Source organism: Pagrus pagrus (assembly GCF_965226575.1).
Source record: "Pagrus pagrus genome assembly, chromosome: 8".
NCBI lineage: Eukaryota > Metazoa > Chordata > Actinopteri > Spariformes > Sparidae > Pagrus > Pagrus pagrus.
This window is the reverse complement of record NC_140192.1, coordinates 19,621,380-19,638,597: the sequence shown is the minus strand read 5'-3', so window position 1 is coordinate 19,638,597 and position 17,218 is coordinate 19,621,380. Positions and strand designations below refer to the sequence as shown.

The 17,218-nt window shown below is 42.4% G+C and overlaps 2 protein-coding genes across 4 annotated transcripts; one reads left to right on the top strand and one right to left on the bottom strand.

Annotated features, from left to right (window-relative positions):
• Positions 1-464: 464 nt before the first annotated feature.
• On the top strand, positions 465-4,270 carry pgam5 (PGAM family member 5, serine/threonine protein phosphatase, mitochondrial). Of its 2 annotated transcripts, none has more exons than XM_084360601.1 (6): positions 465-988; positions 1,380-1,552; positions 1,768-1,893; positions 2,114-2,202; positions 3,169-3,299; positions 3,719-4,270. In XM_084360601.1, the coding sequence occupies exons 1-6, from the start codon at positions 759-761 to the stop codon at positions 3,867-3,869; spliced, it is 900 nt and encodes a 299-aa protein (XP_084216727.1). In that variant the 5' UTR covers positions 465-758; the 3' UTR covers positions 3,870-4,270. The 2 variants fall into 2 exon arrangements, with proteins under 2 accessions (XP_084216727.1, XP_084216726.1); XM_084360600.1 differs by having other exon boundaries at positions 3,166-3,299.
• Positions 4,271-5,407: 1,137 nt separating this feature from the next.
• ankle2 (ankyrin repeat and LEM domain containing 2) lies at positions 5,408-16,818 on the bottom strand. Of its 2 annotated transcripts, none has more exons than XM_084360598.1 (13): positions 16,732-16,818; positions 13,704-14,213; positions 12,479-12,670; positions 11,862-12,046; positions 11,096-11,284; positions 10,876-10,998; positions 10,455-10,518; positions 9,790-9,969; positions 9,592-9,694; positions 9,001-9,191; positions 7,853-8,726; positions 7,405-7,536; positions 5,408-6,400 (listed from the first exon to the last, which is right to left on the bottom strand). In XM_084360598.1, exons 2-13 carry the CDS (start codon positions 14,200-14,202, stop codon positions 6,190-6,192), a joined length of 2,943 nt encoding a protein of 980 aa, XP_084216724.1. In that variant the 5' UTR covers positions 14,203-14,213; positions 16,732-16,818; the 3' UTR covers positions 5,408-6,189. The 2 variants fall into 2 exon arrangements, with proteins under 2 accessions (XP_084216724.1, XP_084216725.1); XM_084360599.1 differs by lacking the exon at positions 16,732-16,818 and adding an exon at positions 15,460-15,559.
• Between the last annotated feature and the right edge of the window lie 400 nt (positions 16,819-17,218).

Here is a 17,218-nt window from a genome sequence, read left to right as displayed (position 1 = left end):
CCTCATTTACAATTCTGCGGTTTAATGTTGCTTTCCATGAACACAAGCATACACACATGCATCAAAGAGCTTTAACTGCTTTGACACAAGGTCAATTTAAGCTTGTAAATTCGGTGTGGTTTATATATACTGATATTCATTATTCAATTGAAAATTAAGTTGTTAAAATATCTTTACCCAATCCATTTACAGTCATCTATCACCAAAATAGACATGGTAAAAATGTAAAATGTAGAGAAGCAGGGGCGGCATGAAGGTCTTATAAGAAATGGGATTTTACTAAAATTATGTGTTGATTTATTCGGCTTTAATTTGTGTTTTTGTTCATACTGTTGGCCCCACTGAAATGCTGCATGTTGAGTGGACTTCGGAGTCTACGCTGTAGTTACTACTGTGAATTCAGGCATTAGAGCGCCCTCGTGTGGTACATGTCGGGATTTATGCGAAAGGCGAAAGCCGGCTGTTTTGGCCCCGCCGAGCCACCGTTATGTTTGTGGCGAACTGCTCAGATTAGCTTGCTATCTCTTGTGCCGACAGTGTTTTTAGTTTCCTGGTAAGATCCGCCGCCCGGTCGATATTTGTACCAAAAGAAGCGTGTTTTGTTTCCCGTGGTGGCGGTGGAGTCGACAGTCATACGCCATTTAGCATTTAAGCCATACATCTGTGAGGCGGCTAGCGTCACACCTTGTTAACAGCAGAACGGAGTAGAGCAGTTAAGCGCAGCTAATTAGCTAGCAGTAGTTTTTCCCTCTCGCAGGATGTCGTACAGGAAAACTTTAAAACTTATTTGTGGCTTCGCCGGAGGCTCTGCCGTCGTTGTGTTAGCGGCAGCCGCTGCCGACTCCCGCGGTTACTTCGGCGAGCAGCGCGGGGAGGCGGTCAGTCGGTGGTCGAGATTCACCGTCCTACAAGCTGCGCAGCCGGCGTGGACACCTGCCAGCCACACACCAGCCCCGACTGGACACTCCTGGGACTTCAACTGGGATAAGTACGTGTCTCTAGACGCGCTGTCTCTTCACTGATCATCTGAACGTAGCTATTACTGCCTGTTGTCCGACCTCCATTTTCCCCCTTTAACTTTAAATTCAATAACAGGCTATCCACTACGATTAAAGTTAAGTTGATCATGGTGAGGTTGACCAAATTTTAATATCCTGCTAAATTGAATTTCTGTTTTGGACGAGATCAGATGATAGTCAGCTATGAATATAGTTTTGGAAACTAGAAGTGTTCTTCATAACGAGATGTGTGAATAAAATGATCATACTGATCATAATCTTAGTTGTGTTAATCCAGTTTCCCCATCCCTCAAGTTAACCATGTGAGACAAAGCTCCTAAACTTCTAATCTCAAGATGACCTCGTCTTAACTCTGTTAAGGAGAGACCCATCTGCACTGTCTAACGGGAAGAAGAAGGAAACTGCAACTGAGGACCCCAGCTCTGAGCAGGACAACGGCAAACCAAAAGCCACACGAAACATCCTCCTCATCAGACACTCCCAGTACAACCTGAGCGGAAACAGCGACAAGGAGAGGATCCTCACTCCATTAGGTCCTTTATTTCCCATTAAGTCACCTGAAAGTTGACCAGGAGTCACAAGTACATACTGATGCTTGCATCAAGCTTCAGTGCTGTTACTTCAGCATGCATGTATCACTCTGACAGCAGTTATTGAAGTAACAATCTCTGTTGTTATACCCACATTTTCCCCTGACAGTTTCTGACAGACCAGCCATTTCTAATGACTATTGTGTCGCTACTTCCAGGCCGTGAGCAGGCTGAGTTGACGGGCCAGCGTTTGGCAGCGTTGGGACTGAAGTATGATATTCTGATCCACTCAAGCATGGCCAGGGCTACAGAGACTGCAAATATCATCAGCAAACACCTTCCAGGTAGTAGATGGATGTCACACTGGGGTTTTAAAATGCTCTTTGAGGGAGTTCACAGGATACCTTTTTATTATCAGCATAAGACAACCACGTGAAATTAAGTTTTAAGGTATTATTTTTCTTACCTTCTTTACATCTCTGTTTAAAGCTGGTGCAGAAATGCTGAACATCACAATTGCATATTAACATTTTCTCCCTCACACCAAATGTCATACGGGTCCAGGAGTGGACCTGTTAAGCTGTGATCTGCTGAGAGAGGGTGCACCCATCGAGCCTGTTCCACCGGTCACTCACTGGAAGCCTGATGCTGTGGTGAGAGTGGGCTCAAGGCCCCAATTTCTGTATTTGCATATCCTTGTTCAGGTGACTTCCTGCTCCCCACATGTCTGTGCAGGCGTCTTGTCAAGTGCTTGTTTAGGCTTACAGCTGCAAAATCAGCCAATACATCAGTGCATTGCCACAGGAATGGCTGTAGGAAGAGTTCATTTCCAAAATGCCAGCGTTTCAAGTCGCTGAGGAGCAATCGTATTAGAGTTTACTCATTGCTATTGCTGCATAGAGAGTAGGTAGCTTGTTTTGTTTTTGAGGACATAAAAGGTTTGGTTTGTCCAACTGATAAACTTAACCAAATCATATCTAGCCACGCAGGTAGTTTTAGTTTTCATCACGCCTTTAAAAAATAGTCAACTGCTTCAGTGTGTTTCTTTCCATAAACACTGTCCTGGTCACTGGATAATCCATGGACCCAGCAACCTTCAGCACAAAGTGGTTACAAAGAAAACTGTTGACAGTGAGGTCTGTGGGTTATCTAAAGTAACCAGGACACTGTTTCTGCAAAGACTCATTGTCGCTAAATTTTTATCTGGGAAAGCTTTCATCTAAAAGCGGAGCTCCGAACATAGTAGCTGCAAGACCATGAAACAGGATTATCCATGTAACAATCCCATAAACAACCCATGTAAACATTTTCCTCAGTAATGGCTTACTCCGAAAACATAATTGAATCATTAATGTGAATGTAACCACTAATATTTCCCACAGAGAGCAGTGCAGCTGTTCACAACAATTTTCAGCCGTCTGTGATTCACAGCTGATTAGGCCTTTTAGGAGAAGTAACATTTTCCAAATAGTTGGCCTCATTTTGGAAGGAAAACTCTTCATACATTCCCTACAATGCACAGCGGTATCATGTATTGACTCTGTACTGACTGGGGGGTTCAAACAGAACCCTCCCATGTGACAAAGGTGGCTTTCAACCTCTCTACCGTCCTCCAGCAGTACCACGAAGACGGCGCTCGCATTGAGGCAGCCTTTCGCCGCTACATCCACCGTGCTGACCCCAAGCAGAAGGAGGACAGCTTCGAGATCATCGTGTGTCATGCCAATGTCATCCGTTATTTTGTCTGCAGGTTTGTGTCGCCGGCAGTCTCGGTGGTCGCACTTCGGCCGAGGCCAGAGTGTGGCCTTCTTGCTTTGCAAACCATTGTGTTTACAACTATGCGGCAACTGTTTTTCATAAGATTTTTTTTTTATTGAATATGTGCTTCATGTCTCATTGTGCTCTTAATGGGATCCTTAACAAAATCCTGTTAATGTAAATATTCTAGCTGCTCCATAGAACCTTGATGACTGCTTTTCTGTGCATGTGATTAAAAGGGACTTAAAGTACATGTAGTCAGTCATGAAAAGAGTTAGAAGTCCGTCAAAAGACTACTCGCTGTATAATGTCACACACAAATCAAATGATTTGTTAAAGAAGTGCCCTGTAAAGGTACACTAGCTCCAGATGCTCGTCGCAGCTACTCATATCTTTCTTTTGTTCTCTCAGGGCTCTGCAGTTTCCTCCAGAGGGCTGGTTACGGATGGGTTTGAACAACGGCAGCATCACGTGGCTCACCATCCGCCCTAGCGGCAGGGTGGCCCTCAGAACTCTGGGTGATTCAGGATTCATGCCCCCGGACAAGCTAACACGGACCTGATGGCCTGACACGCTGCAGGTTTTCAGGGACTCAGTCCGATGCCCATGTCATTTGGTCGCAGGGTCAAAGCTCAGTTTTCTCCTTAAGTGTCTTGAAAATTACTGTTATTGTTTTGTAATTGAATTACCATAATGTAACGAGAGACTCTGTGGTTGTGATTACTTCCGTGCCATAGAACGCCAGCAGAACTGATTCAGAGCTGCATAGCAACTCCTCCTGAATGTAATGGGATTTTTACACAAACGACTGATTTTTAAACCAAAAAAAAAAAAAGGAGTATTTGTATCGCTGCTGTAAATGCAAATGTTGCTCTCTGCTTTACATTTCATTACAGTAAGTTGAAGTGAGGATTATGTGTTGTATGGTGCAGCTGTAGTAAATAAAAGAAAATGCTGAATGTCTGTTTCAGTCACGTTTCTTTCCTGAAATAAATTGAAATATCTCAAACAAACAAAAAAGACACATTGGCAGTAAAGTAGGAGTGATGTTTTATTGATTAGTTGAAAGCAAATGAGGTCTAGACATACAGAAAGAGAATTCACCATGAAAGTTTTTTTTTTTTTAATAAAGCACAGAATGCTAAAAGCACAAGAAGCATGTTTTAAGTTTTTTAGGTGCATTTTTGCAAAGTTCCACATTCATAAACATTCAGAGACCAGAATTAGATCTGTTGTCACCTGAGAGCACAAGGATGACAATACAATCTTCTCAGTGAAGTAGTTTGTGCTCTCGGATAAAGGTTTAGTTCACAAAAAAATTTACATTCAGAACACTTGTTTCTCTCGACCTAAGTAGAGTGGCAATCTGAATATTCAGAATGATTGGCTTTTTTTCGTCCTAGACATAGATAAGCCCTCATACAGCGGTGAATTTAACCCGAAGTTACAAATAATTAGGATACAGCAGATTTTTGCATATTCACGTTCCACCATGTTTTGGGTTAGAGAACTGCAAAACCCGCCCTGTGTACATGAGTTAACTGTAAGCCGATCTGAATACCTAAGAGGTTCATGACATAACTTTGGGCATTAAAGCTCTATTAAGCGCTAGTTTTTGAAATTAACACTGAATCAAACTACTTCCTGTAATGTGAAAAGGGTTACAAGTTCTGCCGATCCCACTGGGAATCAACACTCAACTCTTACAGCGTTCAGCTAATCAGTTGAGTTCTCTGCAAGCATAAGGCAGGTTTTTGTTAACAAGATGGCCATCATAAGTTATAATACGATAGCTGGAACTATATCAGGGTTGTGTTACTGTTGAGTTAGTTTTGGAGTCATTCTGCCCCCTAGTGGTCGAAAGTCGCTCAATACAGCTTTAAGGTATTCTCCGGCTGGGCAAATTTAAAGTTAAGCCCCAGACAAGACAAATTTGAAATATGTGATGGGTATGTTTCATCATTCATACTCACACTGTGGGAGATGCTCGTGAAAGAATGAGATATCCGAGAAAAAATAAAAAAATTGCACAGTCTAAGGCCGCCAGTAGTGGCAGAAAGGAAAAGTCAAGACATGTCCAGGAACCACCGAGAAAAGATGGAAAATGTATGCATTTATTAAAGAACAAAATAAAAACATGGAAGCTCTCATTCTTATCAGTTTTTCTCATGTTTGCCGTAATCATCTGTGACTGACGCAGCCAGTGAGGTCGCCATTTCCAGATATTTTATGTATGAGCTAGAGAGAGTGTCCAAACTGACAGAGAACTGGTCCATCACTTCAGAAAATTAAGGCAATTCCTGAACTGAGGAAAACATAGGAAATGGCAGTCGGTTTTAACACCATTAATAAAAACATTTAAATTTTGTGCTACTGACCAACATACAAAAAATAATTTTTAAAATATTGACATTTTACTTTTTTTAAAAACATCTTCAGTGACAGGATCCTGTTGAGGATTCCACACTAAGGTTTTCGTGATGACCTAACTTTGGGGAGTGCGGCTTGTACTCACGATATTCAAAAAAGTTGACTCAGGCTATGATACAGGTGCTTCACACTTGCCACAAATAACATTACCGTCAATTCAACATGGTCCACACCCATACAGTACATAAATTATCAAGGTTTCTTTTTTTCCTTTTTAAAGTCTTGAGTGTACATCACAACCCAACGTGATGAGGATTTCTGTATTACATAGGAGTAGTACCATACACCATTAATACAAATCTTCCAGACACTTGTGCATATTTCTGTTAGGTGTGTGGTTTCTGAGCTCTGGTGTAGCCACCTTGGTGCAGTAGTGGGAAGGGTGTGGGGTGGGGTTAGGGCTTTGAGAGGGTATGGCCGTAAGTGGTGGGAGACAGGGAAGGAGTGGGCAGTTAGACTGGCGGCTCGTTCAAGTGCTTGAGGCGGATGCGCTGGATGTAGCTAGCATTGGCAGGGCTGTAACGGCTGGGGCTGAAGTCTGGTGAGGCGGCGTGCCGGGCAGGACTGAAGCGGCCGCTGGGAGACATCAGGCTGCTGACCGGGGAGCCAGGAGTCTGATGCGGCATCCTGAGTCGTGGTTTTACCACCGCAGGGCTGGGCCAGCTAGACAACAAACATCAACACCAGTCAGTGGTTACATTCACTGTATAGGTCCTTTGCTAATATTACTGAAAAGGTACAATTAGTACAGATTTTACAGTCCCATAGGACAAAAGTGCAAAGTGGTGCACAGTCATTCTGTAACCTGAAAGACCTCACATTCTGGTGCCATTATTATGTCCTATGACATTTAGTTAACTTTTTTTCACATTTTATCACCTTTTGCACATGAAATAAACAGGTACTTTTTGCACTTGTGCAGACACAAGAGATGGGACTGTTGATTTTGTCTATATGCACCTGACAACTTCTTGAAAAGCCTGAAGAGAACAAACCTTTTCATGATTGTTTGTCTTTTCATATGTATTCTCTGAGCAAAACACTCTTCTTGCGCCAAAAGCTGAAAAAACCCTCTCCACACCAGACATCTCTCTTGAACTTCTGTTGTACTAACCATTTCTACTCCTCTTTTTTGTCATTTAGTATACAACTTTAAATACGTGAAATATTTCTTTCAAGGCAGTCAGTATCATCCATCCGTTATTTACTTACTATTTTAGCAAAATCATTTCATTCTGGTGCAGGAAGACTATATGAAGAACCTCAGTGGATACTTTAAAATGATGCCTTTATGTCGAGGAATGCCTTTGCTTTGGAATAATGTTTCATTGCTTCTGATTTTGAGGGTGTGCATAAAGCATACAGTATATCCAACGTGCCAGTATGTGGAAGACTTTACACATAAAAATGCAGTCAATGATATCATGGTTCAGCAGCAGAGGCCATGAATTTCTTTGACAAAATGAACTCAAACTGAATTGTTTCCCCACACAATAACTAAGAATTACAGTGTTTAGCCTTTAATCTGATAATCTGGTTTAATCAGGAACTGAGACCAAAGACCTACATTTCTAGGCCAGGGCAGCATCATAAACACAAAGTGGAATCAGTAGAACAACAATAGAGAAAATATGCATTGCAATAAAATGTCAGCTGGGCCTACTAACCTGTGCATGTCTGATGCAGAGAACGACGTCATTGTGCTCTTCCACTTCTGAATGCTGGGAAATTTCTGGGGATCGACATCTATGCTTTCTATTGCTGACAGGACCTCTCTGTCCAACTTGGTCGGAGTATCCCTGTAAAAACACACAGGATTAATCTATTGTATGATTATCATATATAATTGTCATTGTACGTCACAGGTTGGGGGATCAAACCTTTTTGGAACTAGCTGCCAGTCACATTTCCCCAAATGCAGTCAAACTTTTCTAGACTTGAAATATACCAGACAGGTCTCGCTACTTGTTTCTAATTGGAATATCAAGTCTAAAGATTGTGACGCGATATCTAGTAAAACAATATCAGGGGCATTTTGTTATTTGAGTAGCCAAAAGTTCTTTCAACATACAACACTTCTTTTACGCCTTCTGCAGAGACACCAGTGTGACTCACCCTTCAATGAAAAGTCCTCTTCTCATGTGCGGTGGGGTCCTGGGTAGGAACTCATTGGAGTTCTCCAAGGACTTGTAGGAGGACCCAGAGGACCCTGAGCTGCTCAGGTCCCTCCCCCCATGGTCCCATGACTTGGACCTAGCACAGAAGTTGCGGCCCCCTGATACTGACCCCCTAGTCCTGCCCAGCACCTCCAGACTCTCCTCTGCTTCAAAGAACTCCTCTGAGCTCCCGCTGCTGCGCCTCTCCTCTGCCCCTCCTCCCCCTGTTCTCCAGCCTGGCCCCTCCACGGTTTCACCGTCCTGACTGCTATGACCGAGAGACAGGCGGTTCAGCCCGGAGTTCAGGTCTGTGGCCGAGGAGGAGCCGTAGGAGTCTCTGGCCTCCCTGTGCCGGCTCCCGCCACTGCTCCTCCTCTCTCTGCAGCTGGCGGGGCTGTCCAGTGGCTCTTGCAGTGACATGCGCTCAAACTCCACCATGAGGTTGGAGATGGGCGACAGCAGGCAAGAGGATGAGGATGGGGAGGTGCGAGGGGCCACCTTGTCGCCATTGTGAGTCCTGTCTCTGGAAGAGGAGCACACCCCATTTTTGCAGACGATGCCGGGCGACAGCAGTCCATCATCGCAGCAGCACAGCAGGTCCTGCTCGGCCGCTGTCTCGATCAAGTCCGCCCCGCGGTGGTGCAGTGCGATGGGCAGGATGTGGAACTCGCGGCCCCCCACTGCTCCCTTCAGGCCGTCCTTGGATGCAGCAGAGGAGGTGATGCTGGTGAGTGCTGCGTTCTGTCGGTTCTTCATCTCCTCGAGGCTGATGTCATCACCCTCGTCCAGGAAGGCACCAACAGAGATGGAGTTGCAGAACTTTTTGGGCTTGCCTGCAGCCAGGAATTAATTATTACAGTGTATTTTTTATGTAATTCTTCATTGCAAGAGATGATGTAGCTTTGAAAGAGCCTTTGTCTATTTCATGTCTGACAAGAGGCTTTATCTGAGAACAATACACTAATTAAACTACAATGTCAATCAACAAGTAATTGATATAATTAATTAAATGAATCTGGAAGAATTAATGAATGTACATTGAATGTGCGCAGCTCATTTGTTATTTCAGGACTTGCAGCCTCCCTGATATAGAGCAGGTGAAGTTACCTGGAGAGGGGGTTTTGAACCTGTTGCTGGCCTCATTCTCCCCAGCCTCTTCATGAGCCAGTGGGCTGAAATCCTTCTTGCTAAGGTACTCTTCCAGCTTGCGCAGCCCCTCACTCGAAGACAGATCCACAAAACTATCCAGAAAGTCCCAGTACTCAGCCCACGGGTGGCCCATCACATGAGCCAGTTGTCTGTAGATCAAGGATGAATTATCATTCACATTATTGCTCATTTAATTCAGCCCTGTTTCTGTATTTGTTGCCAATTTACAAATAAAGAAACAAACAAACACTTGTATGGTCATTTTGGGGACTACAGTTTTGTCCACTCCGTTTATATCAATGGATGGTTTATACTGTGTATTGGAGTCAGAGAGGAGATGACATTTACCAAAGCAAGAACCAGGTTTGTATGCAGGGTGTGCAGTACATGGCCTGACAGGTCTATAATCCCCAAAGACATTATTCTGCTTGTATATTAGCTTCATACATTACAGTTGGCAGCATCAAGCCTAGTTGCGTCACCCTTCATATTTTTGATAATACATTTAGAAAGCAATGAAAACAATGAGAAGTTATGTTTTGGACGTACCTGCCCACCCTCTCTGCCCCACGATCAGGATCTGACTTAAGAATGTGGTGGAAATGATCCGCCCGCTCTCTGGGTGGTGTTTTCCAGGACCGTCGAAAATCATCTGCCTACAGGACAAGGCGATAAATGGTCAATCAATGTTTTTAATAATGCCGTGATGGACTTGAGTTAGCACAGACCGGTAATCTGAAAAATAACTTGCTTTAGAAGGGCTCAATGGGCCAGCGAAGGCTGTGACAGTCATCAGGGGATCCATAGGGCTTCTTGCATGCAGCTGGGTCAGCGAGAGACTTTCTGAGGACTCAGGTGACCACAGAGCACCAATGATGGGCTGAGTGGTGTTGTCAGATGCCCTCAGCAAAGGGATATAGCAGCGATCTGTGAGCCAAGGGACAATTTCATGTTTAGATAACATGTTCCATAGACATGACGTTTATCCACAGCACTTTACAGAACAATGAGGGTTTCAGTTTGTTACAAAGCTCGGTTTCTCAAATCCGTCCCGAGTAAACCCTCTTCCCACATGCAAATCAATAAAAGATCTGAGACGCTTTTGATGATCAAAACTGAGAGCTCATTTGGATCAACTTTCGATTGAGAACCAAAGTCGTGACACCCCTACCTGCTAATGATGTTTTCTAATTGCTAATATCAGCCACCACATAACAAACAGGACATAAAGAGAAAACAGCAAGACTGAGGTGGCATAGTCAAATCCAAATGACGTGATGTAACATACTGCTTCTGTTGAACCAGCTCTGTGTGTGTGAGTGTTACTAAATGTCACTCGCATGTGTCCTTCAGAAAACAGGAGAGGATATGAACAAAAAACTGTAATGTTTAAGAAATGTCTGTGTCCTTACCCTCTAAATAGTCACTTATCTTCTGCTTCACCTCTTGGGTTTTGTTTTTTCTGCTACAAATAAGCTGTGAAAAGAAAAAAAAGAACAACTGTGGATATATGTACAGCTGACAACATACAACTGCTGCTGGATTAGCAGGGGAAAGAATTTGCTCATGCTCATCTATGTTTAGCCCTCTATGTGCAATGAGTGATTGTTGCCAAAAGATTTAAAAAGCAAGCTAAAAGGTCACGGCTTCAAAACCTGAGTACCAAACTGTACCTCCCCTCAGCAACTACTGCCAGGATGTCAGTGTTCAGCAGTATTGTGCAGTACACCAGAATACTTTCTACTTAATAACACACAGCAACAACAATGTTGTTTTTCTTACTCGGTGTGCATGTTACTGGGTTAAATAAGGGTAAAAAATAAAACTCCTTACATCACAAGGCTTCTGGCCATCCTTGTTCTTACAGTTCTTATCGATGTCAGGATGCGAGCACAGGACATTGACCACGTCTGGGCACCCAAACTTACAGGCAAAGTGGAGTGGTGTTTCAAAGCCCTGTAATATACATACAAACAAAGCAACATACAATATGACAAGACGGCCCATTAACTTCTATTTTAAATCTGGTTTCGCCCGTATGGTAAGAACTTACAGCCTTATCTGGAGTGTTGAGGTAAAGATCTACAATGTAGCGGATACGTTTCTGCAGCATTACTTCCTGGTCGTCTGGGTACATGAGGCGCATAAACTCAGGGTTCTCCAAGGTGTCAAGCAGCAGCTGGGCGACTCCAGCCTGGTTCTCCTTGGCTGCCACATGCATTACGTTGTACCGGCAGCCCTCCTAACCAAACAAAACAACAAACAACTGTATGGATCAGGACATAATCCTCTTTAATCTCCTGTCAACAGGAAAGGATAATTTTGTCCAAAAGCAGCATATGACCTTACAGTCACCTGCTGAAGTTACATTTATTTCATTTTTAAACCCCAGGGTCTCAGAAAATGTTTGGTATTTATTTAACAGTGTCATCAAATTTAAAGTTTTTATATCAACTTCCAAAGACTGATGTAATGCTTTGGATTTAAGACAAAAAAAAGGTAAGAGAGGCAATATTCATTACACATAAAAATCAAGTCATTTTTTTATTCATTTTAGCAACTGCAAGCTTGACAAGGACATTAGCTGTGAGGTTGGTGCAGATATGGAAAAGATATTTACGTATCAACAAATGACAACATTCCGAATAAGGCAATGCATCTTTATAAATCTCAAAGAGTTTGAGAAACTACAACAGTACTACAACAACAAGCTCAAACAATGATGCTATCTTTTATTCAGTCTATGTTTAGGAAACTGGTTCAGAAAGTTGCAATAAACAGATGAGACTGAGAACACCAAGGAAGTAACTTGTCCTCACCTGCACAATGGTGGGGTTATCACCTGAGCCAATGAGATAGCGTGGATTGTTCCACACCAGCTCGCTGAAGGCCACCTCGTCGCCCTTCTCCACAGCTTTCCTCAGTTTGGCGGTCAGATCCTGTGTGCGTGGGCTCTTGAAACTGTTGGCCCGCTCCCGGTTGATGGTATCAACCTCCATGTTGTCTGGTGTGGGGAGGGAGAAGAGAGTGAAGGACAGGCACAGGAAGTCCAAATACTGTTCAAGGCTGGTGTGCCCTGTACATCAGTTTTTTTTTTTATGTTTGTCAGATGACATCTCAGACACTATTGCACCTGACAAAGCTAGGAGGGATCATCATTACAATGATCAGCACTTGAATTAAAGGCAGGAGAAAGATGCAAAAAAGAAGAAACTGCAAAGTGATGGAAATTTAATAATAGAGAGAGCGTTATATCAACAGGAAACAATTCACTTCCGTTTTAAGCCTGCAGTCCTCTATTGTGCATGTTACTGAGAGCACTGACCCAAAAGATCAGTGTGCCATGCCTTGATGAGACCTAGATTAGACTTCTAATAAAATACATAACAGAGGGCTGTTTTACTGAGAGCTCTGCATCTACGTCGTAACTACTTACCTTTACTAATGAGGCCTGGTTTGACAGGAGATACACAAGGTGTAGATTTGTTGGGAGAGGGGAAATAGTCACAGATCCCCTTAGCAAACTTCTCCGCATCCTCGCGGTGGGGAAAGGCTTTGAAGCGGGCGCCCTTCATCATCTTTACAGCTTGAAGGGCATCTTTCTTATCTGTGTAGACATGTGCTCTCTCTACAGACAAAAAAAAAAAAAAACACTCTTTGGGTCAATCATCTTTTTTCCATTTTCAATTTGATGATGAGCACCCGATGTTTCTTGTTTCATACATTACAGTTTGTAAATGTGGCTTTTTAACTGTTGTTTGAAGGATTTTTTTGCGTTCTTTACTTTTCTATCAGGTCAGCTTGTCAAGTCATATTCTGATGAGGATGAGTTGCAATAAAAGCCTGCCCTGTCAGATTAACATTACCAGCATTGATTTTCGTGGTTGCTCAAGATTAATGTGATCAATACTCTATTCCAGAGTAGTCAGGCAGTTCAAATGCCCTGGTACTTAGAACCAAAGAAATAGCAACACATTTTCATCCACTCAACAAATAAATGTGGATGTCAGACTACATCAACCTCAGTTTCTTATTTGTTTATGGGAACTATCTCTCCAAAACAAATACAGAAAGTGGACAACATAGTAGATATCACGAATAAACAAACAAGCAACATGGTAACCGTTAAAGGTGGACTTTAGCCTCAAGTCAGTATACACCAATCTGCCAAAAAATTAAAACCACCGACACCCAACAACCAAAACAACGTTTTAACGATATGACTGATTGGTGTCAGTGGTTTTTTTTTTTACGTTGTGGCTGATATGGTTCCTGTGGCTGGCAAGGTGAGGGCTCCATGGATCAGACTTGTTCTGCCATGTGGTTTTAGGGGGGCGTTACATGCCAAAGAACTGGCATTCATGTGGATGAATGCCAGGACCCAAGGTTGCCCAGCTTAACATTGCATATGCCGAGAGATGATCAATGTTGTTTACTTCACCTGTCAGTGGTTTAAAGCCAAAAGTTTCACCTACAAAAGACAATAGTGTTCACAGTGGTTGCGTATTTTTTCTAAAGGAAGAATTTACACATTAGGCTAAAATATATATAAAATATTTTTTAATACTCTAACCCTAAGGTGAGATGTAACTTTTGCAAACCTTCAGTATGTAACACTGAAGTCTGTATGACACCACACAAAAACAAAATGAGTCTCTTACCATTTCTAGCCAAAACATCATCCCACAGTGGACATACTCCATAATAAAAGGTTGGAGACACTTGTGCCGGCTTTGAAGGGGTTTCTGTTTTGAATTGAGAGTTACTGCATTCAGCTGAGCTATGTGAAGACGTCTTTACTGAGATCTCCTCTTCCTCTGGTGGGTTGAGACCTACACCGTAGCCAAAGTCCAACTCCTCACTTGCAGTCTCAGTGGGCTTGCTGCTTGCAGCAGTATTTGGTGCAACTGCTAAGGTGGCACATGACACAGGTTTGGCATGATCAGCAACGGCGGCCGCACTGCCCAAGACGCCTGGTGATGAGCTGCTGTCCGATTCAGTGGCACTGCTCTCGGGTCCAGCCAGGACTCGAGCTAACTTCCTCTCAAAGGTGGCTCGGGTGGTAGATGTGATGGGGCCGCACTTGACGCCTGCTCGGGCAAACTCCTCGCGCAGTTCGTCAGCACTTAGCCCCCTCAGCCTGCTCAGAACCGCCTCCATGCTTCAGCTCCCTACAACACAGAACACATTACACTTCAGCAATCATGACCAGCAGTTGTCAGTAAACAAAACAACCCTGATGTAGAAAAATGTGACACTTGGCATTAGTCTCTTTGTAGTGTTCCACTACTACTCCAAACATCAAGAATCATAATTTCAATTTTTTTCCTCACAATTAATACTTTAACAAAGCTACAGAGTCAGATTTATTCCAGGATGATTTCTTCAATACTTGTGAATGCCAATCAAAAAAAAAATATATAGTTCCTTCCAGGTAGACTAATAAATGTTTAGACAAGATGAAAGGTGAGTATCAGAAAGGTCTTCTTGTTTTTGATGTGTTTTTGTCTCGTCCATACTACCATTGCTCACAAATAAAACCGTAAATTCAGAAAAAAAAAAACATTTAATTTTACAAATTGCCTGACAGTCTGAACACATAACTTAATTTAGCTTTAGTGTTATTTAGTGTACACTGGAGAAGGTCATAAAACTAATATTAGCACAGTCACCAAAACATTGGTGAAACCATACATTATATTACAAAGCAATCTTAGTAGGTTTTTACCTTTCATTATAATTCCCATAATTAGCAATCCAAGTTGTTCTGCGTGATCATATCTTAAATGCCATCCATTATTTTTATGCTACAACAAGCTGCCACACAGTCCAAAATATAAAACAGACTGATTGTACCAGTGAGTGAACACTTGCCCTTCAATGCCAAATACAGTATTTCCAGGAAGGCTACACAAATCTTTTACACAGCTCTCGCTTGCTCAATGGCAATAAAGTCTTTCACAACTACGAGTCCCTGCGATGCAATAAAGCCAGTACAACTTCATTTCCATACACCCATATTACTAACTCGACATATTACAGTTTATCCGAACCAAACCCCACTAATGTGAGACTAGCACCTGCTAGCTAGCTTGCTAACCAACAAGTCAGCTTTAGCAGCCGGGGAGTGTGCTTGACAAAGCTAGCATGAGGGAAACTGCTCCGATGAAAATCTAAACTGGCAGAGTAAAGCACACAGTTCGCGCAGGAATGTTAACGATCACAAATACGTAGAAAACTGGGTAAATTAAGACATTATTAGTCGGTTCATCGCATGCTGTCACGCCCAAGTATGCCATTCGAGGTGGGTTTTCGAGCTGTAACGTAACAAATTTGATACGTCTTCGAGGTGATGATGCCGATAAAAATCCAAGTGTGCGTGATGACATTTGGAAACAAATGTGCACATATACTTACCGAGAAACATTTTTATTTAACACACGCGGAGTTGTGAGAAATCGCTGTTAGTTTTGCACAGATAAAGTGTTGGACAGACACAAAGCTTGAGACGGTCTGGAATAGTCTCATTGTTTACAACATGTTATGCGCATGCTCAGTTTTAAGGGAGGGCGCACGCTGCATTCCCGACCGGTGGGAAAACTCAAACATAGACGACTTGAAGGTGACAAGCAGCTACACAAAGTGGATTATCAATTTTTATTTATTTATTTGTTTATTTTTCTGTGGAGCGATACCTTGATAATTTGCCAGATACCCTATGTGACATTACACTGAAAGACGCCACCGCTGTACAACGTCTACACTACGCCAATTTTTGTAACATGGCTACATTCGTTAATTATAACATCATCATAAAACACCACTCAAAATGACTTCCTGGTCCGTGCGGATAACAAGTTAGGCGCCTGGTTTGTATTTGTTTTTATATAGTTACAATTTGTGAATCTCAAACTACTTTTCACGTTTACTGTGTACTGCCATATGAAAACAAAAGCAGTTCACCTGACTTGTTCTTGTTAATCACCGAGTTGTTGTGCCTCGCCTCAACATTAAACGAGGGATTTTATTCTCACAAAACTGGTCGATGACAGGAACAAGCACACATTCAACAGAAAGTTGCTTAAAACCGTATTTGAGTACGTGTCTTATATTTACGTACTATCCCCAAGTTTTGAATGTAGCATTATGTTCTCCTATCAGACGTGACTAATCCAAGGAAATGACAACCTAGCAACCTCATGCCAAGGTTTATCTGGTTCACAACACACTGGCCTGTTTTAAAACAAATGAAAATGGCGAATTGGTGGTCATACAATGTTTGTATAAACACCAAGCTAAATTATATTCATGCTGGTACAATCCTATCCATGCAGGCCAACTTGGTAAGGCATGTATGATGCAAGCTAACAGCTGGACATGGCGACTCTCAATATATTTATACCAGACCTGAACGTCCATTAAAGGTGGAAGCAAAGTAAATTACAGTAATATTAGCTACACGACCCAGTTTCGTGAACTGAGTCGGTTAAGCATTCTAACTGTCATTAGCCACTTAGCAAGGCAAGAAGCTAGTCACTCATGGCACCGGTTAGCAATACGATACGTTGATTGGCACAGTGAGAACGCGCTTTTTGCTCTAACCGGGCACACAACCCTAAAAAAGCATCATAATTAACTATGGTACACTTTTAGTGAAAATATAATCATTTTTAACAATGCCATGCCTACCTCCTCCTCTCTCCCCGGCTGCTGCTGCTGCTAGGTGTCTTCTCACCGCTACGGTTTCAAAATGCAGAGAGCAAGGACCCGATTCTGTCTGACATAGTGCCTGAACAAAATGACGGCTTAAATTTGGGGAAATGGGACAGAACTTGAGACATTCAGAAAGGCTTTGTAGACAACATTCAAAGAATGAGCACACAGATTTGACAGATGAATAGTGCAATTTTATGATAAATACAATCACATCTCCCAACACAAATATTAAAACAGGAATGAATCAATTCCAATCTTTGAAAAAAAAAAAAAAAAAGAAATTAAAAAAGCAGCTAACAGCAAGGTTTATGCATTGAGCGCAGGCGCTCTCGCAATTGTTATTATATACTACCCAACATCACAGTGAAAGGTAGTTTGGAAGATACAGTCCAAAATATTTTTTCAGCACAGTATATCAATATATTTGTTGTTATTTGCCTCAATAAGCATTCACCTCAAA

Excerpts from the sequence above, each read along its gene's own strand:
- pgam5 (XM_084360600.1), top strand. The coding sequence starts at position 759 with ATGTCGTACAGGAAAACTTTAAAACTTATTTGTGGCTTCGCCGGAGGC. Across the intron at positions 2,203-3,165 it reads ACTGGAAGCCTGATGCTGTG|CAGTACCACGAAGACGGCGC; the intron begins GTGAGAGTGGGC and ends ACCGTCCTCCAG. Across the intron at positions 3,300-3,718 it reads ATCCGTTATTTTGTCTGCAG|GGCTCTGCAGTTTCCTCCAG; the intron begins GTTTGTGTCGCC and ends TTGTTCTCTCAG.
- ankle2 (XM_084360598.1), bottom strand. The coding sequence starts at position 14,202 with ATGGAGGCGGTTCTGAGCAGGCTGAGGGGGCTAAGTGCTGACGAACTG. Across the intron at positions 12,047-12,478 it reads ACCAGGCCTCATTAGTAAAG|ACAACATGGAGGTTGATACC; the intron begins GTAAGTAGTTAC and ends TCCCCACACCAG. Across the intron at positions 10,999-11,095 it reads TCAACACTCCAGATAAGGCT|GGCTTTGAAACACCACTCCA; the intron begins GTAAGTTCTTAC and ends TGTATATTACAG.